Source organism: Pleurodeles waltl, chromosome 4_1 (assembly GCF_031143425.1).
Source record: "Pleurodeles waltl isolate 20211129_DDA chromosome 4_1, aPleWal1.hap1.20221129, whole genome shotgun sequence".
Taxonomy (NCBI): domain Eukaryota; kingdom Metazoa; phylum Chordata; class Amphibia; order Caudata; family Salamandridae; genus Pleurodeles; species Pleurodeles waltl.
Genome location: NC_090442.1, coordinates 991,246,367 through 991,272,961, shown reverse-complemented (window position 1 = coordinate 991,272,961; position 26,595 = coordinate 991,246,367). Strand labels below are relative to the sequence as shown.

Below are 26,595 nucleotides of genomic sequence, written 5' to 3'. Positions count from 1 at the left end.
AGGGATTCGATAGCCAATGGAAAATTTGAATAATGCTTAAATTTGTAATTCCTAGATATCTGTTTTAATTCTAATTGACCATACTTTGTTCACCTTATGTTTTTCCCAATCATCTTCATTCATCAGTTTAATTTAATGTTTGGTCACCACTTCTTGAGGTGTAGTGCTTTTGGGAGTTTTTGGGAGAGTTTAGGGCAGTTCACACCAGTTCTGTTAGGTTAGAGTCTTACTGGAAGAGCTTTAGAGGTTCATCCTTTGAGGGTTTATTTGTGCCTAATGCTTTGATGGTTTAGTGTAACTTATGGTCAAAAAATCGAAACCATTACCCTATCCTATCTTGTATCCTGTATATCGATGCTGATTATTGATGGCGTCCCTCTAATGAAGATAACAAACTTGCTGAATTTGTAGTGCACTGGTAAGGTATGAAATTGTACTTGTAATGTGTTTTTGTTTTCCAGGTACCAGCTGCAACTCACTGAATCAACTGCTGCTAATGATTTTTGACATAACCAAAGTTAGATATTTTTCTAAATTGTGTTACTAAAAGATTTACATGAAGCGCAACAGGTTGATGCTAATTAGTGGTTAGTGAGGGAAATGTTTTTCTTTTGCATGCTCTGGAATTGTTATTGATGTTTATCATTTGCTCTGATGTATTTGATTTCATTAGCACAGAACTTGGTGTTATGTTCATTGAATTGATTTGCTTATTTCCTTTGGTTAAACTCAGATATATGAATGCCTTATGTTCTAATCAGTCTTTGTTGATTCTCTATATGTATTATTTGTACTTGAGAATTATTTTCTTGACTTTAGCGTTGTTAATATAGGGAAATAAAATTGTTAACCTTTTACTAAAACTGGTGTGGTTACTGAAGTACGATGAGATTGTATTGATTTTATAGTGTTGTAATGATTATGACGTCATGCAATTGACATCCCCTCTATACAATGTTTGTTCGGTCCAATCGGCCTGATGCGTGAAAACCTACTATTTGATTTGAGGTAATAGCTTAGGTTTCTCTGCGCGTTCACACAAGCACTAATGCCACTGTCACAAGACTACCACAGGTCAATAATGCCACAGCAGTGAAGTTTGAAACTATGAGTTTTTAAGTGTTGTCTTGAGTGGCAAACACATAGGCCTTATGTATCAAGGCAGTTCCACATAGATGCTGAATGTGTAATATTCTTTGATGTACCAGGTCCATTTTATTGCTGTAAGTGAGTAGAACATTATTGACGTGTTTTCTGCTGAGTGTAGGGTTGTATATGATTCATTCAATTAACTTCTCCTTCAGGCACGACCATGCAAGATAAGACTTATATTTGTTGAGGAATTACATTTTCAGTAGGAGAGTGGAATTTGTTCGGTTTTTCCTAAGAAACCACTATTCATTTTTCTGCGTTGAAAATCCCTATTGGATAAATGTGTGTTCAAATTCCATAATGACTAGTTAACATTGTCTCAGAATGTGTCGCATAATATGGCTTTAATTTCGTTATAAATGGCATAATTTGTCTTTCCCTGTCGCAGATGCTTTCCTTCCACATAGTTTATTCAATCCTCCCACATAATTTGGTCCCCCGTTGCCAAATAATTCAGTGGCCATTCCTCAAATCCAGTTTGTCTACTTTAGTTGCTTATATGTCATGTATGCACATATAAGGTATTAAAGAAAGTAACCCAGTTGAAATGATCCACACTGTGTTTCACCTCTTACCAGAGTACCCCTGAAGACAGTTGCAGATAACTTCGGAGCTCCTCTGATCTTGGTAACAAGAATGAGCAAAATACCGACCGCTTGTAGGAAAATCTGGACACAAACACGGGCGGCAAGGCTGCCCCGACAGCGGGTCTCCATAATAACCATCGAGGCACCTGTAAAATTAAAATATTATAGAAATGCAGTGAGACTCACTCTTGAGAACATGTCTTAATTAAGAAAAAAGTTTCACTGCTCGAAGTGTGTGATGTTCATAAAAAATCTGTCTGCCCCCTTTTAGCAGAAGAGTACGCTGAGGGCTGTAACTTAAACTATGATGGTTTCCTCTTTGTTATCCGTGCATATAACCTGTGGCTCCCTCAGGGCTAGGATTCAGGTTGCACATGCACATCGCCTGTTAGCACAGCCTGCTCTCGTTGACAGAAGTGTGCGCATGTGCACTCCTGATTTCCTCTTTGAAGTGGGAAGGCCATAATCACAGGTGAGATGCACTAGTGTTCCTGGAACTCTAATGCTTCCTCCTCAAGGAATCCCGCTTGTGGTCCACAAATCCCCTCCATTTCGAAGGTGACAGATACTCGATAAATCCCACTGTGGCCATTTTGGCCATGTGCATGAAACTGTAATTCTTATGTAATAGATTCCATATAGAGCGGTTTTTCCTGTGAAAGATTCATCCCCACAGATTGCAGGGATTTAAGTGGGAGGACATTTCACTACATCCATTGTGCGGGCAAGTTTAATTAATTCCAGTTGCATAGACCCAAGCAGAAATGCGTTTTCTAGGTCTGGCCTAGAGAGAGAGAGACGGCTTTATCTTTCTCATCAGCCTCATGTAATCAAAACTTTCATAAATAACAAAATACATAAACACATATACAGAGGTTATTTGGGTCAGCCCTCTTCACCCATTGAGATGTTCAACAGTCATTTATGTTTTCCTTATGCCCACTAGAGCATTTAGCATTACTCTGTCGGACAGCGCATTTCAGCCATTAGCTTTCTTGCACTGAGTTATTGCACTGATCCCTGTGCCTGTTCACAAGTGCACATGCACCAAAAAAGAAGTGCATTTAAGTGCCAAGGCTTGTGGCCCAATACTTTACTTTGTGAAGTCTTTTTCCATTCCATGCTCTACGTTTTTAATTTTGTAGTCATTCGTGTGTGTCTAAACTATGTATTTAGATCACAGTAATTCAAAGTCATTAGTACTTTTTCTTTGTGCCATTAAGAATCATATTTTCGTGTGATGTGAATTAAAAACAAGAAGGGTTTATATACCTTTAAACATGTTCTAAGGCCCGTATTCATACTTTTTTTAGCGCTGCATTTGCGCCGCTTTTTGACGCAAAATGGCGCAAACCTACAAAATACAATGGGCCATATTTATACTTTTTGACGCAAAACTGCGCTAACGCAGTTTTGCGCCAAAAAAATTAGCGCCGGCTAACGCCATTCTGAAGCGCCATGCGGGCGCCGTATTTATTGAATGGCGTTAGCCGGCGTTAGCCGACCGGCGCTCCCAGGTGTGCGTGAAAAAAAACGACGTACACCAGGCAGTGCCGTTGTAGGGAAAAATGGCGTTTGGGCGTCCCAAAATGGGGCAAGTCAGGCTGAGGCAAAAAAATCGTCTTAACCCGATTTGCGCCATTTATTTTGGCCGCCCAGACGCCATTAACATGACTCCTGTCTTAGCAAAGACAGGAGTCATGCCCCCTTGCCCAATGGCCATGCCCAGGTGACTTCTGTCCCCTGGGCATGGTCATTGGGCATAGTGGCATGTAGGGGGGCACAAATCAGGCCCCCCTATGCCACCAAAAAAAAAAAAAAAAAATACTTACCACAACTTACCTTTTCTTCCCTGGGATGGGTCCCTCCATCCTTGGGTGTCCTCCTGGGGTGGGCAAGGGTGGCAGGGGGTGTCCCTGGGGGCAGGGGAGGGCACCTCTGGGCACATTCTGAGCCCACACGTCCCTTAACGCCTGCCCTGACCCAGGCGTTAAAAAGAGGCGCAAATGCGGGGTTTTTTGCCCCGCCCACTCCCGGGCGTCATTTTTGCCCGGGAGTATAAATACCACGCACATGCCTGGGAGTCATTTTTTAAGACGGGAACGCCTACCTTGCATATCATTAACGCAAGGAAGGTGTCCACGCTAAAAAATGACGCTAACTCCATGAACTTTGGCGCTAGACGCGTCTAACGCCAAAGTATAAATATGGAGTTAGTTTTGCGTCGAAATTGCGTAAAAAAAAACGACGCAATTGCGGCGCAAAAAAAGTATAAATACGGGCCTAAATATAGCTGCCTGCTAAGAGGCATCCATATTTTTCTATTAAATGCAATGGTTAGGTTTTTACGTAAATTGTTTACTGCATGCAAATGGCAGCTAGAATTAGGAGGTGGCTTGCTTTATTTTCTTTTTCTATGTATGCCATATTAAAAAAAAAAAATGCCCCAGCAAAAAGTGCACTTTGTGTCTTGTCTTGCCTTATTTGGCCTTGCTGTTTGCCTTCAGACAATGCCTGCCCTTGGTTTCACAGAAAACCATTTCTAGTCCTGTCATCCTTCCACCTCCCAATGTGTTTTGCACAGTGTGGCTGCCTGGCCCGTCTTCTCGGACTCCACACGTGCCAAGCCTGTCTTCTCACTTACTCAGGTGAGAACTTCTCTTGACCTTAAGCAACATCTTTCAGTTGAGAGACGGACTGGGACAGAGACGTTCTGTGACACTTTCCTTTTCCGGTTAGCTGCCAGGACTAAAACACAAGAACATTCTACAGCACTAGTGCCAACCCACTCCTCTGCGGGGTCACTGGGCCTGTGAGTAGCTATTTTCAGTATTATTCACCCAAGCATCATTGTACTGCTTAATTTGCAGGCTTTGGTGTATTCTTTTACCAAGACTTTTCCTTAATTTCAAAGGTGCTGTCCTCACTCCTTCTGTTCCTCCAGCCTCCCAGCCTGATCTGAGAAGCTCACTACATAGCCATCCCTCTTGGGTCACATGTTTAGGGTACTTTTTAAATCCTCCCTGTTGGAAAATGGATTATTGGTAAGAGCAGGTAGGTGCCTACACTTAGCAATAGGCCACTAACCTCCACTTAGGTCCAGTTAGGTCTCAGTAAATTAAACCCAGCTCAACCCTTGGTAGCTTAGCAACGAGCGTCAAGGCTTAACTTAGGAGACAGAGTGTAAAGCATTCAAATATCACAAAACACTAATTAAATAAAACACAGGAAACAGTTTAAAAATCCAAAACCAATTTATAAAAATGTATTATATTTTTATCTTTAAAATGACACAAAAACGAATAAAATCGGATAAGGGGAACCGGAGATATTCATTTTTAAAGAATTATTGTTTTTTTAGCGCCTAGAAACAAAAAGGGCCAATCGGGTCATCTGGTTGCACCTCGACCGGGGCAAAGTCAAAGTTTAAGGCCGAACACGATAGAGCCCTGCTTGGCTACAGGCCGCGGGAGGCCTCGGTTAAAAGTTTACCTTCACACTTAGGGGTCATTCTGACCCTGGCGGTCAAGGACCGCCGGGGCCAGGGTCGGCGGGAGCACCGCCAACAGGCTGGCGGTGCTCCGCAGGGCATTCTGGTCAGAACAGGAAAACCGGCGGTGTCCCGCCGGTTTTCCGCTGCCCTGCTGAATCCTCCATGGCGGCGCAACTGCACCCGTCGCACCTTTCCCACTCCGCCGGCTCCATTCGGAGCCGGCTTCCTCGTGGGAAGGGGTTTCCCGCTGGGCTGGCGGGCGGCCTTCTGGCGGTCGCCCGCCAGCCCAACGGGAAACACAGAATCACTGCGGCGGTCTTCGGACCGCGGAGCGGTGTTCTGGAGGGGGAACTCTGGCGGGCGGCCTCCGCCACCCGCCAGAGTTAGAATGACCCCCTTAGTCTCTTTTCTGAAGATTTTCTTCAGCGGGACGAACCTGCCAGTCCAATCCGACCTCTTGGAGCCCTTCTCCGGATACGCGTCGCTGGAATCCTCAGTGGAGATTTTTACCTTCTGACTTAGTCGTTTTTTCGAGGTGAAAATCCTTCGACAGGGGTAAACCTGGATCTTGATCCGACGTCCTTGGAGCCCTCTTAGGACTTTTACCTTCTGACTTAGGGGGTTATTCCAACTTTGGAGGAAGTGGTAATCCGTCCCAAAAGTGACGGTAAAGTGACGGATATACCACCAGCCGTATTACGAGTCCATTATATCCTATGGAACTCGTAATACGGCTGGTGGTAAATCCGTCACATTTGGGACAGATTACCACCTCCTCCAAAGTTGGAATAACCCCCTTAGTCTCTCTTTCTGAGAATTTCTTTACCGGGATGAACCAGCAAATCAGGCCGGGTCGTGGTTGAGGCAAGCCGGCTAGAGTTGCCGCGGCGGGTTGGTCCCTCTATGGAGCTTTTTTTCAAAAGTTCTCCAAACTTCTCCAAACTTCTGGGGTTTCTCCCAGATGTCCTTTCAAGGTTCTTTTGAGGTCCACAGCTCACCCCAATGGCCCAGAAGTTCTGAGATGGTCCTTAGGGGGTGCAGACTACAACTCCCAGAATGCACCTGGTGCAAACTCCTTTTTGGCCAGTGGGCAGTGGTCAGCTGGTTGATTTCTTCAGGAGTTGGTGCAGGTGATTCTGGTTAGCAATTTTTCACCTGTAGCAAACAGGGAGCCCCTCCTTGAACCAGTTGAAGCTAGGCAAAGTCCTTCTTGTGGTGAAGCCCAAGTGTGCAGCTGGTGCAGTCCTTCTGAGTGCAGGTTCCAGGTGCAGACCAGGGGTCCAGCAGGGCAGTCCTTCTTCTCCTTTGGTTCTTCATTGTTGGAATCTGATGGGGATCTGAGGTGTGGGTGCAGGTCTGCCAGTTTTATCCTTGCTCCTGGGTGAAAAACAGGGGGGTCCTGATTCTCCAATCAGGTGCAGGGTCCTTCCCCTGTGATGACCACTTCCTGGGAAGTGTGGCAAAAATCAATCCCAGGAGGCAACATTCTTCAAAAGTCCATCATGGCTGATTCAGATTTTTGGAGGGTACATCTGGCTGAGCCCACCCACTGGTGTGGCTAAAAATCATAAATACACCCCTCTCCTGCCCTCTCCTAATCTAATCAAGGGGGCACCTAGTTGTCTGGGGTTGTAGGATGTGGGGGTGTTGCTGGGTTGTTCCAAATGTCCTTCTCTGCCTTTGAAGACCAGTTTGGCAGCCCTCCCCCTTCCTGCCTCACCATCTGCTGAGGGGAAATTCCCTCCCACAGGCACATCTCTTTGTGTGAAGCCAGGTCACTTCACACCTCATCAAGGCAGCCTGGCCAGGCTGCCAGAGGCTGGCCAATCGGAGCACAGCAGCAAAAACAATGCAGGGCTGAAATTGGCAACTTTTCAGGTAAAGTTTAAAACTCTTTACCTGAACAAGTTATATTAAATCCCACAACTGGAAGTTGTGGGATTTATTATAACAATCAATTTGATACCAAACTCTTGGTATCCATCATTTAAGGGGACTTTAAAAATTAAAATAAAGTCTCCCCATTCTAGCCTATGAAGGCCATTTACTACAATGAGGGAAAAACAAATTGTGCTTTTTTTACCTCACCAGGGCTTATAAAACTATTTTTATAAGGTCCCTGCTTATAGTTACATGGCACCCAGCCCTAGGGGCACATAGGGCACACCTTAGGGGTGACTTATATGTAACAATAAGGTAGTTTAAGACTTTGGAACTACTTTTAATTCCAAAGTCGAATTTCCATATAACTTTAGTTTAAAAGCAGGCAGCAAGGCAGGCCTGCCTTTAAAATGACACTGGGCACCTTAGCAGTGCACCTATGCTGTGGTCCCTAAACCTACATGCCCTACCATATACTAGGGACTTATAGGTAGGTTAACTTAGCCAATTATAATTAGCCTAATTTGCATATCCACTTTACACAGAGCACTGGCCCTGGGACTGGAAACAGTACCCAGGGCACAGCCAAGAGTCAGTAACCACCAGTACCTGTCCAAAAAGTGTGGGGGTGACCAGGGCAAAAAAGAGGACTTTCCTACACTCCCACTTACATTTAGCAAGGTCAAGTGGCTGCGTGCATGCCAGTTTAGGTTCTGTTGCATTTAGCGTTAAGAAAATAGAGCTAATTGCCAGGAGTACGTTTGAGGAAAATACTACCCCAAGTGCAGATATGCAAGCACGAGTGGCTGCTTGTACAGCTATTCATGTTCTGTTGCATGTTCTGTTGTATTTAGTGCTCTTAGAGCAAAATGCATCCTTGCATCCATTTTGGACAAAAGAGAGCATTTTTGCCATAGGGAAACAGAGCTAAAAGCAGAACTACTTTTCTCATATAATTCCACTTAATCTTGTGGAATTTGTAGGTAATTCCACGTGATTACATGACATGGAATCATGCAAGCTACACCCACCCTTTGACTCAAGCCAAGGGCATTCCTCCATGCTCAAGGTGATGTCATTGTGTTGGAGTGTTTAGTTATTTTCAGCGGTATAGATCAAATATAAATCTACTGCTTTAAAGTGCAAACCTAATTTCATGAGAAAGAGTATATTTTGTACTTCACTGTTTTGTCTTGTGTAAGAAGCTAGCTCTCTATATAGTGTACTAAAAAGAAGTACACTGTGCAGAGTCCAGTAGATCCTTAATTGGTTTTGCAGAGGCAAAAAATAGATAGGACTAATGAACCATTTGTGGTAGCGTGGACGAGCAGTTAGGCTTATCAGAGGGTAGTGCTAAGCATTTGTTGTACTCACAGAGGCAATAAATGAGACACACACTCAATCAATAAATCCAAGACCAGTATAGAAAAATAACAATTATTTTTATACATGTATTAAACCAAAGAACTTCATAATCAAGTAAGTAGACGTTTAAACATAAATACTTTGCAGTTTCAGAAATCAACACGGTGCATCTTTCAGAGTTCTCTCAATGTGATCCTGTGGAAGAAAAACGATGTTAGGCATACACAGGGTTAAAAATGACTTACAAAGCTAATCTAAGGAAGCAAAGCTACCTACTTGGCACTAATCATAACCACACCAACAGGTCACACTGGGCAGTATTAGGGCCGCTGGGTGCAGAGGCCCAGTGAGGCGTCGGGCGTCCAAGGGTTCTCTATGGGAGGTGGACCTCGTGACAAACAGGCTGCAGACTCTGGCTAGGAAGTCAGTCAGGGACAACAATCAGGTAAGAAGTAGACTTGGGGTGCTCAGGGATGTTGGTGTACCTTTGCTCCTCCTCTCCTGTGCCCAGGGGTTACAGATGCAGGGTTGTCTTTAGACATCAGATTTTCTCCTCCAGGAGCACTCGTGGACAGGGGGTTCGGCGTGTTGAGACTGCAGGTATCGTCGGGGGTCTGGTGGGGAGGGACCCAGGGTATGCGTGAGCTCTTGGGAGCTGGGGGACATTGTTGGAACCAGTGACCCTCCTCAAATGGGATCAGGGGTGACAAGTGCAGTGTTTTTTGGAGGTGTCAGGTTTTCTCTCAATACCAGGCTGTGTGAGAGGGGGCCTGCATGCAGAGGCTGCAAGCATCTCGGGTGATTCCAAAATGGGTGAGACCACACGGGACTGTTGGTTGGCTTCACCTCAGGTCGTGGATGTCGGGTGCAGTGAAGACTTCTGGTGTTGGGTTTCCGGGGTCCAGCAGCTGCAGTCTTTTCCTTGAAGTTCCTTGTTGCAGAGCAGGTCTGCTGCTTACAGAAGACTTAAGTCTTTGTTGAAGGTTGGATGAGCTGTCTTCCTGGCAGAGTCCTTTGAGGTCAGCAGGCAGTCCGACATGGTCAGCTGTTTCTTCTTTTCCTCTTCTGCAGGTGCAACTCTTCTTTGTCCAGGTGTTCTTGGGTTGTTGAGATCTGAGTTCGAGGTTTCAGGGGTGCCACCTAAATATTTAATTTAGAAGTGTTACAGGGAGTGCCAGGCGGTAGCCAATGGGCTGACCATGTTGAGGGTGTCTACACCCTTCTTATGACACCTTCCACTGGAAAATGGGCATAGTCCTATCTCTAGTGGCCTAATTAATTCCAAGCAAGATGGAGGAATTTGAAAAGTAGTGTCCACTTCAGGTCATTCACCTTAGGTGTGGGACTGGCATGAAGTGGGCATTCCTCATAACTTAACTAATTTTCCAACCTGTGCTACCACCAAAGTGGGGTCAGGACAGGGGTATTGATTATCTCTGCCATTTGGAGAGACATGGGTCACACTACAAAGGCGGTAAGGCCTTTGAAGCCCCGCCATGAAATGTCAATCCTGCCTGGGTGAGGTAGCAATACCTCTGCCCAGTGCAGGCTTTTGTCTCCGCTTGGGTGAGTGGGGGGTCAGAAACACATTTGTGGTGGCTGAACTGGTCAGGACCAGTCAGCCAGCACACTAGAAACTGGTAGGTTTTCAGGGGGCACATGTAAGGTGACCCTGTGTGAATATATTAATAAATCCATCACTGTGGTCAGTGAGGGTTTATTATTCTGAGATGTTTGATACCAAACATCCCAGGATTCAGATAAGCCATCATGTAGCTGTGTCCAACACATGCATTTAGAACGACTTCCCTTTTCACTTTCTATGTCTCAGAATCAACAGAGACTTTGCAGGGGCATATCTGCTTATGCATATATGCCCTCACATGTGCCTTAATGCACCCTGCCTTAGTGGAGACTTACACCTGGCACATGCAGTGATAGAGGGCTTGGCACACAGGTGTTTATGACAGGTTGTGTTTTTAATTTAGCCTGCACCAAAGCATGCAGTCTGCAGTGGCAGCACTGTGTGGGTTTGGTCAGGGGTCTCTGGGGATGGCTCAATTGGTGCTGCAGTCCTCAGAGAACTTCCTTAGTATGCCAGGCCCTAGGTACCGGGGGTACCATTTACTATGGACTTACAGTGATGTCTAAAGAGTTTGCCAACTGTACAAAACAACTGTGCAGTTTTGGGCAAGAGATCTGGCACTGGTGACCAGGTTAGCAGTCAAAGCTGCATCAGAAACCAGGCAAAAAATGGGGGCTAACCATGTGAATAAGGGTGCTTTCCTACATCTTGCTATTTACTCTTAGGCAGTCCCTCTCCCTCTCCTGCCCTCCAATGTGATTTGTAGAGTCAGGCTTCCCCCTCCTACAACTGGGGCCATGTATTTAGGCTCTGACTTAGAAACCCCCTCCGCCACTACTTTTGATTGGCAACCACATTCCCTTTTATACCCTTCATCTTGCAAGGGGTCCAGGTACAAGGTGGGTGGAGAGATCACGTCTATCTTCCTGCAGAGTTTCCCTGTTAGACCCTGCTAGGGAAAGGTTAGAACATGGGGTCAGAAATCCTGCATTTTCCTCCCCCTATCTCTACCCTCGTCCCCTCCTCATGTCACTCCTTTTTCATGTTCCTAATTTAACTTAATCTTTTCACCATGTTAGCCATTATTGCCTGGGCACTAATATCACCCATTCCTATGGATCGCTCTTCTGTCCCTTCAGGATGGAGTCCCCAAAGCATATATCATGACTGTCTGTCTGCCTATGCTCACTCAAATCAATTGCTCTCTGCCCCACCTAAGTGAGATCCTTAATCTTGTGCTAATGCAGGAAATATAAATACTGTTCCTCAGTTGCTCCATGGTGGACCTAGCAGAGAATATACTACAGATGACTGCATACTTCCCCTTCCTATGGGTTGCTCTCTGTCCGTCCTGGGTTGAATCCTCAGAACATATATCATGGATGGTTACATAATGCCACTTCCTATAAATTAGCTCTTTATCATTCCTGTGCATACTCCAGAGCACTTAGTTTAGTTGATGGAACATTGCACTATCCAAGATTAGCACCCTTCATCTTTTGTTATGTCCTATGCCTACTCGATATGGTTTTAAACTGTATGTTACAGTCAGCTCCTATTTTTTAATTTTCATGTTTTAAGTTTTGCATAGTCCCATTTTCAACCACCATCTTTTCTGACAATGGGTCTAACTCACAAGTCCTTTAAGCAAAAAGTCAGAATTTGTTTTTCTTTTTTGGTTTGGAAAAACTGAGCAGTCCCTCCTGTAAAGTTTTTCTGACTTAACCTCTGAATGTTTTCCTGGTTAGACAAGCAGTTCCTGTGTGGCCTAGTCTTGTGGTTGCCCCTGCTACTAAAAAAACTTGCCTGCTACTGGTAGATACTAAGACACAGGATACAAGGCAAAATGTACTATATGACAGACCTGGTGAGCAGTGACTCTAGTCAATTCCTTTGAAATGTAGAATGACCACTTAGTTCCTTAACTTGTGGTTTTCCTCAAGTCATTTAGGACTTGTGGACTGTATCACTAAAAGCCCCCCTCCATTACTGGGGTTACCAGTCACCACCAGGAGCAGTAGAGAGACTTTGCTTGCTGAGATTCTAATAGCTCGGTGGTGGGCGCTTTTTGAGGTTATTATATTTTTGGGCTCACACCTTTATTCTGGCCCTCACCTTATCTATAAGGGTTTAGGTCTTTCAACCACATATTGATACCTACCTACCAGAGATGGGTTAAGGTGCCCTGAATTTGTATCGCTTGCCCCTCTTTCAGACCATTTTTTGAGAGTTTAGCACCTGATGGGAAGTACAGACCTGAAAACTTCTGAAGTTCGCAGTCAGCGTGAATAATGCCGCACATGATTGTATTGAGTACAGAGACAAAGGTAACTGAAATCTAGCAGCCAACATTAAGCAGCTGTGGTAGCATTTGGGACTATATCGAGGCCAGATAAGATAATATCGCCGTCTGTTTTGTGTGGTAACCTATTTTGAGCTAAACTATTTACTTACCTGTTAAATAACATTATTTTCCAAGAAATAACTTATCATTGAGGTTACTGAGCAATATTTACTGCCTCACACTGATCCGAGGGTCTAACCCCGTCCATATCCAGCGGTAACCCTATGCTGCTGTTCTCACTACACTGAGAGAGTAAAGTGCTGAAGGGAGAGTAACTTGCTATCCAAGTGAAATTCTTCAGAATTATGACCCTGTGATTCCATTTGCAAAAACAAGATACTGCCCAGAAACCATGAAGAAAAGCCGTTGCATCTTATCTTTAGTCATGCATTTGTACATTTCTGAATTTTATATGATTCGCTCACAGTTCAAGAACTACCCATGGCTATTTACAGCAGTCATAGCCAGAACTCCAATTCACTTAATTCACTAATTAGTAAATCTTATTAAATGTCACATATGCACCATTTGCTTTTAAAAATAATATTTTCTCAATAGGAAAGTTATTACCCCATGGAGTAAATCTACTGCCTTTACCCCAGGAAATAGGAGTCTTCCCTTTCCTTTTCCACTTTAGAACGACACTTGTGTCTGGCTTTCAGAGAAATTGAATAACTTAACAGCGTGGAAAACATCTGTACAGGCATGTGGACATTTAGGAATGTGTAAGTTTGCTGGTGTTCACTTACTCCTGCACAGAGGCAGAATGTTGTAAGTGCAATTTATCATCATAAAATGTTTTAAATCTTGACTTTTGCTTCTTAATATCTGTAAGCTGTACAAAACGTGTCTGTGCCTAACTCTAAATGATCAACACTACCTAATGGTCATTTGTGCTGAAAATCATGACAAAGTGCTGCTGAGATGGTTCTTCAATAAGAGGACAAGCCCGACTATATTTCTGCACGTCTCAAGTCAAAATGTCAATTCGACAACATTGAAAACATCCTTTGTAACAATATATTGATTAAACAATGTTAAAATAAGGCAAGCTGCATAAACACGTCTAACTACAGTGGAAAGACATGGGTGCATTTTTGCTTCTTGACCCTTGAATTGTGCGATTTGCTGAGCAAGGGGAGGAAGTCCCCCTTTGTTCCACATTTTATCATGTAATGAAGACTGAAGATTTGGTGAGTGAGAGATTGGAGAGTGGGGACTTGGCTAGCAGGGGCATGGATAGTGATAGCTTGGCTAGTGGGAGAGCTAGCCAGGAGGTGAGAGACTGGGAGATTTATCTATGGAGCTTCGGTGACGGGGGTTTTGGTGAGTGAGCCTTTGCAAGTGGGAGCTTGATGAGGCCAGACTTGTTGAGAGAAGGACTTAGTCCCCAAGCCCTTGGTGGGTGTGGCATTAACAAACAGGGGCTGGGTGAGTGCTGGCTGGATGAGTGGGGGACTGGTGAGTGTCGGCGTGGTGAGTGGGGGATTGGTGAGTGTCGGCGTGGTGAGTGGGGGATTGGTGAGTGTTGGCGTGGTGAGTGGGGGATTAGTGAGTGTCGGCGTGGTGAGTGTTGGCGTGGGCTTGGTGAGTGGCAATGTGCTGAATGAGGGTTTGAAGAGTCCAGCTTAGGAGAGTGGGGGCTTGGCCATTGGCTGTCCCTGCATTGCAACACTTCATATGTCATACTGCACCTTTCACAGTTGTCTCCTGTTGTAAATCCCTTGCAGTTGAAGCAGGCACCAGTATCTGCATCACACAGTTCGGCATTGCCATTACACAGACATGGGCGGCAGCTGGGAAAGCCGAAGTATCGAGACAGGCATTGGTCACAACGGCGACCTTGAGTCTCACTGTGGCATGAACACTGTCCAGTCATCTGATCACAAATAGAGCTGATGGAGCCTAGAGCGTTGCAATCACATGCTAAGTGAGGAAAAACATTGCAATAGAAGGTTAGTCAAATACTCCAAGATGCTCTTTATCAATCTTATAAGCAGCTGTGTTTTTTGACTGAGTATCAAGAGGGACAGAGGGGCATATTTCGTATTGGATGGATCGTCCACTGACCCACTGAGGCAGCGTGGCAGGGGAATATCACAAACATCTGCAGCCCCTGTGGTGCAGGGGGGCCCAACACCTTCAGGGACCCCCAAAGGGATCCCTGTTCAGGCCAGGGCAAATGAATATCTGTGAGATACAGCAAACTCAAGCCCTCCAATAGATTTTGCAGGAGGCTGTATCATTTTGAGTTACGCCACTGCAGCAAAGTAGCACACTGTCAACCTGGTGGAGAGCATTATTTACATATTAACGACACCTTCTGGCTTGGTGGCGATCTTTTCAGTAAAAATGCGCCTACTACCATGGGACCATGTTCCAATACAAATGAGAAAAACCCTCCATGGAGCATTGTTGAAACATTTGTGTCTGTGCAATATGTATTACAGAAGGAGTCACACGCATGCCTGCATCAGTAATGCAATATGCTAGTGCCTCATGGGGTGGGCACACATATTTACGGAACTCTGAGAGTACGTTTGTGAGCCATGTGGCCTTTAATTACCACCACAAATCTGTACTAAGCTCTGCATAGGAAGAGCATGTAAGATCTAGAGCTTGTATGTGGTTGTGAACTGTTGGTTAATTGATGTATCTTCATTGGAGGCACAATCATCTCATTCGTAGAAGCAAATCAAAATAATCAGAAAGCAAGACAGGCTCTGATAACCTACCTTCTAAATAGGTGTAACTCCCAAAAAAGTATAAACCATCTGGGTTATCTGGCTGTTTTTTTAATACTAGTACTCATGCTTCATGGTTCCCTTAGAGGCTCTCCAAAGAACGTGTGTATTTTGCTGCATGCAATGTTTTTATGGTTTTGTTAATTAAATACAACAGTACTATTTTACATTTTCTGTAGCTCAAGTCTCCTTTTGAAGCATTGGTGCACTTTACCATCAAAGAAACTGTGGATACAGAGGCAGGGATGGATTGGGATGAAAAATAGGCCCGGGCACCCTAAAAAAAGTGACCCACAATTGTGGATTACACCTTTATGCATAACACTGCCTCGGTGTTTTAAGTAGTATCAATATAAGGAAGGAGGGTGGGGAGTTCTCTGAAAGAGCCATGTCCAAAAAGCTGAAACTGAATTATCTCAGTCTAGCTGCCAAGATCTATGAAGTAGATATTGACACAACTTTTGTTTCCTTAACTCCAGTGAGATTAAAAAAATGCATACATCGCCAGCACTCCTTGTGCATGGATAAGTTCACACAAGTGAACCACATCTGAATATCATTGAGGTCACTTCTGGTCAGGCCCCCTGTGCCTTCTCAGTCTACATACATTAATGTGCCCGTAGTCGGCCCAAGTTAGCTTTTTATATCAATAGCCAGCTCAGTGGGGGCCCAGCATTGATGCCTCCTGTCCTGGTGGTATCTGAACAGCAGAGATCGATCTCAAATCGAACACCACTCTGCCATAAAAAGCAGCCCCCAACTGCAACTCACACTGGCCCATCGGCCATTGCCTGAGTGCCCGCCTTACCAATCCCACCCTGTGTGGAGGTTTGAAATTTACTTTGATACTAACTGTAGAGACGATGGTCTCAAAATTACAATGGCCAAGTGTTATGCTAAACAGTGTACAAAAAATGTGCCTGAAATTTAAAGCAGTGGTAGATGATCTCATGGTGACCATCTAGGGATTCAGGTTTGCACCTGGGCTAAAAGGTAAACAGAAAAAAGAGACGGGTGGTAACTTCCAGCCACCTGCATGACTTCTTAGGGAACACACTCATCATCACCTCACTTTTACAGGGCTCTGTATAGGGAGATCTAAAATGACAAGTTGTTACTCCCTTAAGAGAAAGCCCAGCCTCGATTCCACCTTATCATCCATCTTTGGGCTCATTACCAACCTACCAGTATGAGCCAATATTTTAAAGAAAATAATAGTTAATCGACTGTAAGAAGTCCTCTAAATAATATCTAAATGTATCCTCTTCATTATGCTTTCATCTCAGACAGGTCATTGAAAGTGCCCCACTGTACTGTAGGGTGGTGACTGCATTTTTGGTAATGCTGGACCTGTCCTTGACCATCGATACCATTGACCATCAGATTCTACTGGATGGGCTCATTTGTTACATCACACCAATACAAACTTAACTGATTTAACTTTTTTCTCTTACACTGTTCTTTGAATGTGAAGCACATTCATTCTCTCAAGTTATTTTATAAGGTAAAGTTCCCCATTGGTGGATATCTTTCCTCTACTAGGGACTAGCAAGAGATGGACCAAGCAAGGCATTTTCTTATCCAAATTTACTGCATCTTTAGTGTTTTATCTAAGGGACACCTCAGCTACTTCGTTTTTGTTTCTTTGCCAGCCATACAATATGATTTTTCTTCGCAGATGTGCCTGTCTCCATAACGACTGGAATGTGAACGTTAGGGGTACACTAACCACAAAACACCAGATCTGTGTCATGTCCACTTACAAAGGACTCCATGAAGAAGGGGAGGTGGTTAACAAAAGAGTAATTTTAAAAGACATTATTAATCCTCATCAAATTAAACAACTATGTGAATTTTTTGTATTCTGGACTAAGAAATTGTATGTTGTATGATAAAATAAACAAGCATTAGCAAAACCAAAATGACTCGTCTTTTTGAACTGTTGGCTGTGCCAATGGTCTTTGACGATTTTATTCACCATCAGCAAAAATCTAAATGCTTTTTGCCAATGCTATGTAGAATCAGGGAAAAAAGGAAAAATTGGCTCAACGACGCAGCTGCTGCTTGAGGTCATGTCATTCCCCAGGCACACAGCTGTTTGACGACATATGCACATGCGTGCTTCACCACGGTTGTGCGTGCCTGGTGAATGATGCAAGTATCATGTTTTCAACTACTTTTTTACCAATCCAAGATGGTACCTGCAAATATGCCAATTTTATTGAAGCATTTTTCGTGAAATAGAAGATGGGGTATTACCTCCATAGAAAATAATTCTTGGTATTTTTATCAACATCTCACAACACTCTGGAGATTCAATCTCTCCAGTATTCTGCGAAACTCTGCGATTCTTGCTTTGCCAACTTTTTTTCATATAATTTTCAAAACTTCACCATCTTCATGAAGATGTCGATGTTCAAAGAATATAGTGCGTGAAAGATCTTACAAAATTTAATATTTTTAAGAACTCCACAAAACTTACTTTTTGTGGAAAAGTTCTCCCACAAAATAAATGTTGAAACATACACTCCAGTAAAATATTTTTTTATTTTCTAGGAAGGTTCGACCGCAGTTGAAGTATTTGATAGGTAAGGAACAACATTTCCTTGAAGTTGTAAAGTTGTTTCATGATACTTCTCCAGAAAATGATGGTTTCGCAAATTTCTACATAAACCTTACCTGTGAAATATATACACGTAACCACACTTTTCACAACATAGGGACAAAAACCACATAGGAAGGGAAACACTTGTTAGTTTATAGTCGTAGCCTCTAAGGTATAGGCACAACAATATTGATAACCTTTGTATAGAAATACAAGCAATGTAAAAGACATGCATTTGAGCTATATGTTTTTTACATTTTAAAATGATTTTTAATAAAAAAATATTGTGCTTACCAGTGCAGCCATCAGGGCCGAAATTGTAACCTCCCTCAACACACCTGTTGCAGCATGGACCAACAACATTTGGCTTGCATAGGCACTGGCCTCCAAATTTACCACAGCTTCCTGCCAGGGATCCTTGTCTGTTACATCTGCATTCTGCGTAAAAAAGCACAATCAGAGGTGGTTAATAGCAGCAGTACTCCACTATAAATTCTGCTTTACATTTGAAATATTCTTTTTAATTCCCTATCTTACAAGCACCGTAAATGTTACAACTAATTTTGAATGAGACCCATTAAGAATCTCTAAGCATTATTAGATCCAAAGCAGCTCTGTTTCACAAAATCCATGTGCCTGGTCCTGTAAGTTGCACCTCTGGTGGGTAATTAGGCAGTGGAGCTAGGCAGACGTTCGTTGTGAGAAAAACTAAAATATGTTGGGTGGAATGAGTGAATTCATTTTTGTTCGAGGCAAGCAGTTTGTACCACATTTCAGTTAATCATTTTCAGTCATTGTGACACTACAGACTGAAACCAAACTTTTTTAGATCAGGCTTAGTCCCCCTCAAGTAGGAAGAGTTCAGTCTTTACTGCCCAGCCACATGCCCCCTGGTCTACACTAGAAGGGACCCTATGAGTAGGGTGGTGCACCTTGTGCCCTGTTCCGTAGTGAGTATAACACAGAGACAAACATTCACAGCTTTTGGACTGGCTTTAGTACCAACCAATTTATTTTTTACATGAAAATAATTTCCTACAATGTGTTATGCCTATGCACTATATATATGGCAACACAAAACCTTACTAGGGCCGCATACTCCCCTATTTAATAAAAAATGCAGTAAACGGTGCTCATACACAGGAAAACATATTTGTTGCCTAATATGTATACTGAGATAATAAATAAATAAATACAAACATATAAAAGACATCCTGTGGATCACTCAAAAAATTTTAATAGTATGTTTTTAGATATACTGGATTCACACACAGTTCATAATTAACTCAAAACAACATGATTTTGAAACGAATATGTACAATGAGTTATATGTGACAAAAATATAAATCAAATGTTTAATCGACAAATGTACATATAAATCATTTGAAGGAAAGTGACAAAAATGTCCAAAATCTAGATTAACACACAATATAAAAAACAACACATTTGGACACCTTGTTTACCAAATATAATACAAAATTCATCATACACTTATTGACATAAAAAGTCAAAAACTACGAAACCAAAAAACAAAGAACAAAGTCCATGATCAGTCCATCAAATACATATCATACTCCTGCTTGTGGATAAGGAGTTCCATCTCATAGTATAATCCAACCAGGGAAAATGCTGCTTGTAGTCATGAAATTCAACCTAGTTAGAACCTTCAGCCGACACGTGTTTCGTCCAAATATGGACTTTATCAAGGCTGATTAAACAATAACATGAATAAAAATAAGAATATAATTTTTAAAAAAACACAAACCATCAAGAACATTCAAAATACTAGAAGTTAGATCATTCTTGTTACCATTGATAACTACTGTATTAATGAACATGATCAGTTAGTCAACCATCAAAACTTTCAGAAAGAAAAAAAGCAAGCCACATAACATAGTGCACACCACAAATGTGAAATCAAGCAACCAGAGCCCGGACATTCGCAATAAATATACCCAGTGATTCAAGATAGAAAGGAGCCAGCTAGTTAGTCCAGCTTTAGTCTGTGTGTGTTTACATGCAATTAAATAATTGCCAAGGTACTGCACCAATCAGAATTTTTAAAGTATGATAAATACCTCTTGTACAAAATGTCTCTCCATATATTTCTGATAATGTCCTACACATATATAAAAAGTGGTTACATTCTATCTTGTAGCCCTACAACTTAGTGATAACTCCAAACATGAGACAAACTCAGACAACTGACCTGTACACGTAAGTCTATATTTATGGGAATCTGTCTTGTTATAAACACCGGCACGCAAAACCATGCAGAAAGCCGCTCATCTCAAAGGGAACCTCATAAATCCCATACCAACTTTTTCTAGAAGATGCCAAATAATGATGTTATTAATACAACATATATTTTATTTTAAGGTCCCAGTCTACTGTCACAACACACCAAACAATCTGACTAAGTATTGCCATTTTGTCATGTAAACTAAAACTCTCAATAGACATCCGGAATCGAAGCAATGGGATACTTGTATTGGTTGTAGAAATAGACCAACATATTGTTATGTTAATGATACGGTAAAACGTCTCAGTATATAGAGCCAATAAAATGTATTGCCACCAAGTAACAAACCCAGACATTCCAAAGATGTACTTGTATTTACCGTAATGTGTCCCCTACGTCCCTGGCGAACTGACAGCATGCCTGAACAGAAGAAAGGCAGCAACCCGTAACTTTTCGTTAATACCCCTTATATAGAGACTAAGGAAATAAACGAGGGACAACGCGATCCAAAATGAATAAATGTAAGCATCACTGGCCTGCTAGTATAACAACGCATGCGCCATCTTAAAGTATACTTTATGGTAATCCTACACCAGTTACCAAGTCATTATAGTATACTAGTTGTGGAACTTGTATATGAGACTGCCAGATATCAATAAACTGTGGCTGCAAGAAAATAACAACTCATATCTTTTAGTTATCCACCCTCAAACAGTAAACAAAAGAAAATAAAGGATGGACAGCACCATCTATAGTAAATCTATAAACGAGTCCGTAGCCTACACGATTATACTCGCATGCACCATCTTGACTGTTCTATTCGGAATTCATATACCTATTGACACGTCAATATACAACACTAATCATCACCGAATTTATATGTGAGACCACCAAACATGAGTCTAAAAAGACTCAGGGAAAATGTGTTTAATTCTGACAGCATAGTTCAGTTACAGTTTGACCTAGCCCCCATGATGTTACAAAATGAGAGAACAGCAATTTACCAACCGCCTCATAATATTGTAAGCTAGAATAAATATGAGAGACAGGACACCATCATCTTGTCATGTCTAAATCCCATGTCGTTGTCCCACACGTATTGTCCCAAATATGTCATATCTAAAGAAAACACCCAGCAGCCATGAAATAAAATAAAGCCAGACATGGGACAGCACGGTTACGTGTTACTCGAGCAGACGCATTCAATGAATACCCTTGGATATTCCTTACATGCCGTCTCCAAGAGACTAGTAGCACTCTGTATATCAATCCAAGAAGATTCACAAATTCATAAGCCCCTCTCCTAAGGAGAAAGCAATAGGACTATTCCAGATCAGAATTGTGTCAACATATATACAAAGAAACTTATGTTTTACGAATGGGCCTTTTTAACAAAATATATCACTGTCTACCCAACTAGATTCACGACACATGAATATATTAAACGGATAGTAAGAATTTAATAACCATAGTAAAGCTACCCTGTTACATGCATCAATGTAAATACATGTATTGAGAAAAAGGAGAAATGTGAAACAAGAGGCAATTAGAGTGCCACAGAATTATATACCCGACAATGTGTTAGTAAGTGATTCAGTCCATTAGTCACCGATGTGTTATGTCTATTCAAAATTCGATACACTACAGAGAACCATACTTCACATTGATCTATGACTTTTATACAATAATCACATTCAGCTGGCTTAAATATGCCCCATTAAGTATTTTTGTCTCTGGTAACAAACTTCAGTTGAGAGTAATAACCATTTAAAAAAACTGCAATCAAATCAATTGCTTTTCAACAACAGTTCATTAGCTGCATAACAAGTCATATTTTAGCAACCAGATGCAATCAAAACAATTTTGTATTAGAAACTGGAACTCTGTATATGGTAAGCTGTTTACCTTTATGCATCCGGTTCTCTTGTACAATCATATATTGTTCTGATTCAAATCTTTATAGTTTTTATGGTATGAGGGTTCCCTTAAGTCTTTTGGAGGATGATAGAGATTCAACAGGCACCATGAACCAAGACCGAGATAGGTCAAATCATCTTGGATTTATTTATACTTGTTCCCCAATTACAAACTATTGGTTAATTTCTGATCTCTACACAAACAGGAGAATCAAAAAATCCGAGTTGCGTGCAATTATCACACCCCACTGTTCTCACTGACAGATTTCATCAGGTCATGTGTCAATATTTATTAGGGGGAAAAAGTCCTGGAAAAAATGAAAAATAATCAGAATTTGGTTCTATAAATACCGATTGTGGTTGTTATGCCTCATTTCTAAGTAAAAAAGTTGAAGTAGGAGGTATTTACTACACCTTGTTGGAAAGTTGACAAAAAGGGCTCTTCCTAAAATCTGGGTGAGGACATCATTCAGAATTATTTCCCAGATCGTTAGGGGCAGGGCTGACCTTGTTTTCTCTTTGCACAGCTGTGCTTGATGTGCACGAGTAAAGAGGCAGGGGCAGGTTTCTAACCAATGCACCACTGCAAAGTGATTCAAAGTGGTGCAAAGTGTGGATAAAGTGCTTACTTTTCAGACCAAAACCTTTTTTTAAGTAATGCAAATAGTGCTTTTTGCTTCTTGGTGCACTTTTAAGTCAAGGGGGTGCTCTTTGGGTGGCTCTTGGGTGTTCCCACGCTACCCCTCAAAGTTTTTGATGCAAAACTAGTTCTATACAGCTTGTCAGACCTGACATTTCTTGAAAAATAACACCTGCTTGAAACAGGTGTAAATTAGAAGACGTTTACATTTTTTCAAACATTTCAATCATTGGATGTGTGTGCACTGCAGAGCACACAACTCGTGTGTGAAACGTTAAAAACTGGTCCAAGGATAGGTGTTTACACTGGAAGGATAACCTTACAGTACAAAATCTATGGTAGGCAGCAGGCACACACTTTTGTGCTATGGTGCAAAGGAGTGTGCGTGGTGCTAAGCAGCCTGTTAGAGCACCAGAACAAGGGAAGAAAGCAGCACCAGGCCGTGTTTATTAACTATGTCTCTGCGCTGCTCTCTCCTCCTAACTCTGTGTTATTTTTTAGTGGATTTATCACACAGACTAAAAGCATCAGCTAACACCAACAGTCAGATTTACTAATGGTTTGTGCGGGCGCTAATACGAGCCAACAGATACCAAGCTGCGCAAACAGCAGAGGCAATCAACTTTCACATGAAAAAGCAAGTTTGCACTGAAAGTTTACACTTTTGCAGTTCAAAAAAACCTTGTACCAACCTTCTGTTAATTTATGGAGAGAGGAACTGACAGGGATGGGACATGCAAATCCACATGTATAAAAGTAGATTGATCTAGTTTTGCATCAAATCCTAACGCCAAGTGAAAGCAGACACAAGAAAGGGATCAAGAGGCATATCTTCTTCTATTTACCAACACGTAAAACATGGGCTTTACCCACAAGCACATACTTTACACGACTGACCCGTGCTCTTACCTGCACTTAGGAAATGAATTGGAGTGTCTGCTTTAGGTACAAATCTTACATTAGACACTACTATCTGGTCTTTGACACATAGCATCATGCAACGCACCCATTTTTAGACCGAGTGCTGCTGATGGCGATGCTGGCTGGCAAATCTGCAAATACGGTGTATACTGTTTTCTATCATTCAAGCGACGCAGTACAGATGTTTTAAAGCGGTGCTACTTTAAGTTAAAAGATAGGAATTTTGGGTCCAATAATTTGAGCTCAGGGCGCTTACCTTCACATGGAGGGCTTCACTCCCCACTTTCTGCTTTCATGGGTAGTGTTCAGAAACAGAACACTGGAACATGATTAAAAAGACATCAGAACAGATACTTACGAAGAGCTCCATTGTGCAGTCGAGCAGAGATGCTCACCACAAGGTCCTCACACGCTGCGGGGTGTAATGGAAATTCAGGAGCAACTTCAATGCATCGGTACCTCTCGTACTGTTCAAATTGCTGCTTACTGCACGCATCCCCAGCAGACTCGGTCTTGGCAATGAGTCCAAGCTATGGATGTAATAACAAAAATGCATTTGTTTAGCAAAACTACAATAACTGCAGAAAATGTATGTAAGTTAATCACTATCTTTTTTCTGAAAATAGATTTTCGAAACTTCTTTGGCCACTGGGGTTTGTCTGGTCAGCAAATGTAAGAATTCCAGATAAAGGCTTTTTGTATTTCCTTCTAGGTATTTAAATGATTCCTGGCCAGTGCTACAGGTTCCATGAATGCTCCTGCTGAAACTGACTCACTGGACTAAAACTGGCTCTCTGAATTAAGTAATGCAGTGACTGACCCATGTATGTGTCAAAGGGCTTCCGGGCTGGAGTGTAATATTCAATGACAAAGGTGCAAGAAGCCATGGCTAAGTCAACATCACAAAGGCACATGTAAGCCCAGAATGCTCCCAGACAAGCAGATCAGAGCAGTCTGCCCATCCGTATGTAAATCCGTGTCACTACAGCTGCAAGTACTACATTGCCAACAGTGAGATTGCCACTTACAGATCCTCATTGCGCTGTATCGTCAGTACATGCTCACTCTCCATTTGAGAACCACATACACACATTAAATTGTAAATCCATTGTCAACTCCCCTAAAAGTAACACAAACTCTAAACACATCTCCAACTTGAACTCTAACTCTCCCAATCCCAACCACAATACCCAAACTTTCTTAACACAAACGCTCAAGCCCTAACCCTAAACGTTATCACTATTACTCCTCAACCTAACCCTAGTCTTACGTGTAAAGGTAATTCCAGTCGCTAACTTTAACTGCAAGGCCTAACCCTAATCCGAACATGTGACACTAGCCCAACCCCTAACACCAGCCACAACTCCCAACCCCCTTAAGAAATCAACCGCATTAAACGAGATTCCACATGCTGCTCTTTAATAGCGGGTTCTATCAGTACATTTCCCTAATATTTGCCAGTCTACAATTGAAACCGAGAATGGAAAGATACATATTTTATCATTTTATCATAAGACACAGTGAACTGGCAGCCATTGTTAACAGGAATCAATCCACGGTAAGCCTATATAAGAATGCGATATGCTCAGTCTACAGGTCAGGGTGCATGCCTGTGCACTAATGGTAACTTCTGCAGAAGGTAGTGCGATCCGTTTCGGCTGGGAAGGGAGTTGCCAACGAACCTATGCACAAAGAGAGAATTTCGCTGGAATGCATTTACCTTATTAGAGAGTTTCCAGCCCTAATTCATCCTCTGCTGGATTTATATCTTGGACCCACGTGCTGCTTCATTTTGGGGATTTGAGGATCTGGGCTAAAGAGCTAGAGGAGTTCTGTGTCTGGATGGACAACTGTGGGCTGGGGAGCCTATATGGGAGAATCGGCATATGCACTGTGGCATGACCAACATTATGTGAAAATGTTGCAGGAATGGCAGGAGCCATTCCTTTTACGGAGGGAGGGGCTTCCCCACTACAGAGACTAATGAGGGAAGAAAGATGAGAAGTATCATAGCTAGAATATCGACTATAAAAATGTAATGGAGATCCGTAAATGTTGGTACATATAGGCTTACTGTACCTAACTCATTTCTAATACAGGGCAGATAGACGCAGAGTTAAGAAAAGTAAATTTATCTTCACCTATATATACCTACCTACACAATATTTTGTCAGCCTCTATTCTGACCACAATATTTTTTTACTCAATATTCTGACACACAGCCATGGATAAGTCATGTAGTTACAGAGAGACCTTCAACTGGGTAAGTTGCCACCACCAGTTAGAATTTATTACTGTCATGATTCAGTTGTAGGCATCCTGTACAGGTCTTGAGTCTCTCCAGGGCCCTGAGAGTCATGTAGAAAACGAGCAAAAACAACCTGGGGCGCTGATAGCTTTTGCTCAGGGTATTTGGTGTGTTTTGTCACTTAAATTAAACATCGTTCCAAAAAAGGGAAATAGTTTGGACCAGCATTTGTTGAAATTCTGTGTGCATTATTACTGTATTTGTATATTTTGCATTTGTTATTGGCAGAAGTGAAAAGCTGGTCTCAAAGCATTTGCAAAAAGCTAGGGAGAGCAGTCAGTGTCCTGCTCACGCTGAAACATGTTTTGTGGTAACTGCTGTCATTTTGTTTTACTTCACCTTTTGTATTTGAAATTAGCACACATTTTTAAGGTACTATTATTTATACTAAGGTTTCCGTTTTTTTTTTACAAATTTCGTATATATTGTTTTGATTGTGTAGCTCGTGGTGCTCTACATTACAGTGATATTGGGTTCTGGTGAACAGAACTCACTAAATGGAAGTCATTCTTTTAGCTGATTGACACCCATTTTAGGGACATCGTGATTTGCAGTTTAGTTGCTGATCACATGTTGCCTAGCCTATGTAAATCAGGCCGCTGCACAGATGTGCCCAGCGGGCAAGCCAGTGGTGTGCTGAAGGCTTGCCAAACGCAAGCTTGTTTGTGCCTGTCCGTGCCTGAACAGGTCCAGCGCCCAGCGCCTAGCCATGATGCTCTTCCGCTGGCTACTCAATACTTTTGGTAAGCCAGACATGGGGTCTGATTTAGATTTCTGAGGACAGGTTACTCTTTCACAATGGTGATAGATAT

General features: G+C 42.3%; 1 protein-coding gene across 2 annotated transcripts in view; it reads right to left on the bottom strand.

Moving 5' to 3' along the window:
• Positions 1-26,595, bottom strand: part of LAMB4 (laminin subunit beta 4) — a 724,082-nt gene that overhangs the window by 271,654 nt on the left and 425,833 nt on the right. For both annotated transcript variants that reach the window (XM_069229818.1, XM_069229820.1), the window contains exons 19-22: positions 23,834-24,005; positions 18,051-18,194; positions 14,102-14,333; positions 1,728-1,885 (exon numbers count right to left, since the gene is read on the bottom strand). In XM_069229818.1, the coding sequence (XP_069085919.1) occupies positions 1,728-1,885; positions 14,102-14,333; positions 18,051-18,194; positions 23,834-24,005 (706 nt within the window). The remainder of the gene's footprint in view (positions 1-1,727; positions 1,886-14,101; positions 14,334-18,050; positions 18,195-23,833; positions 24,006-26,595) is intronic.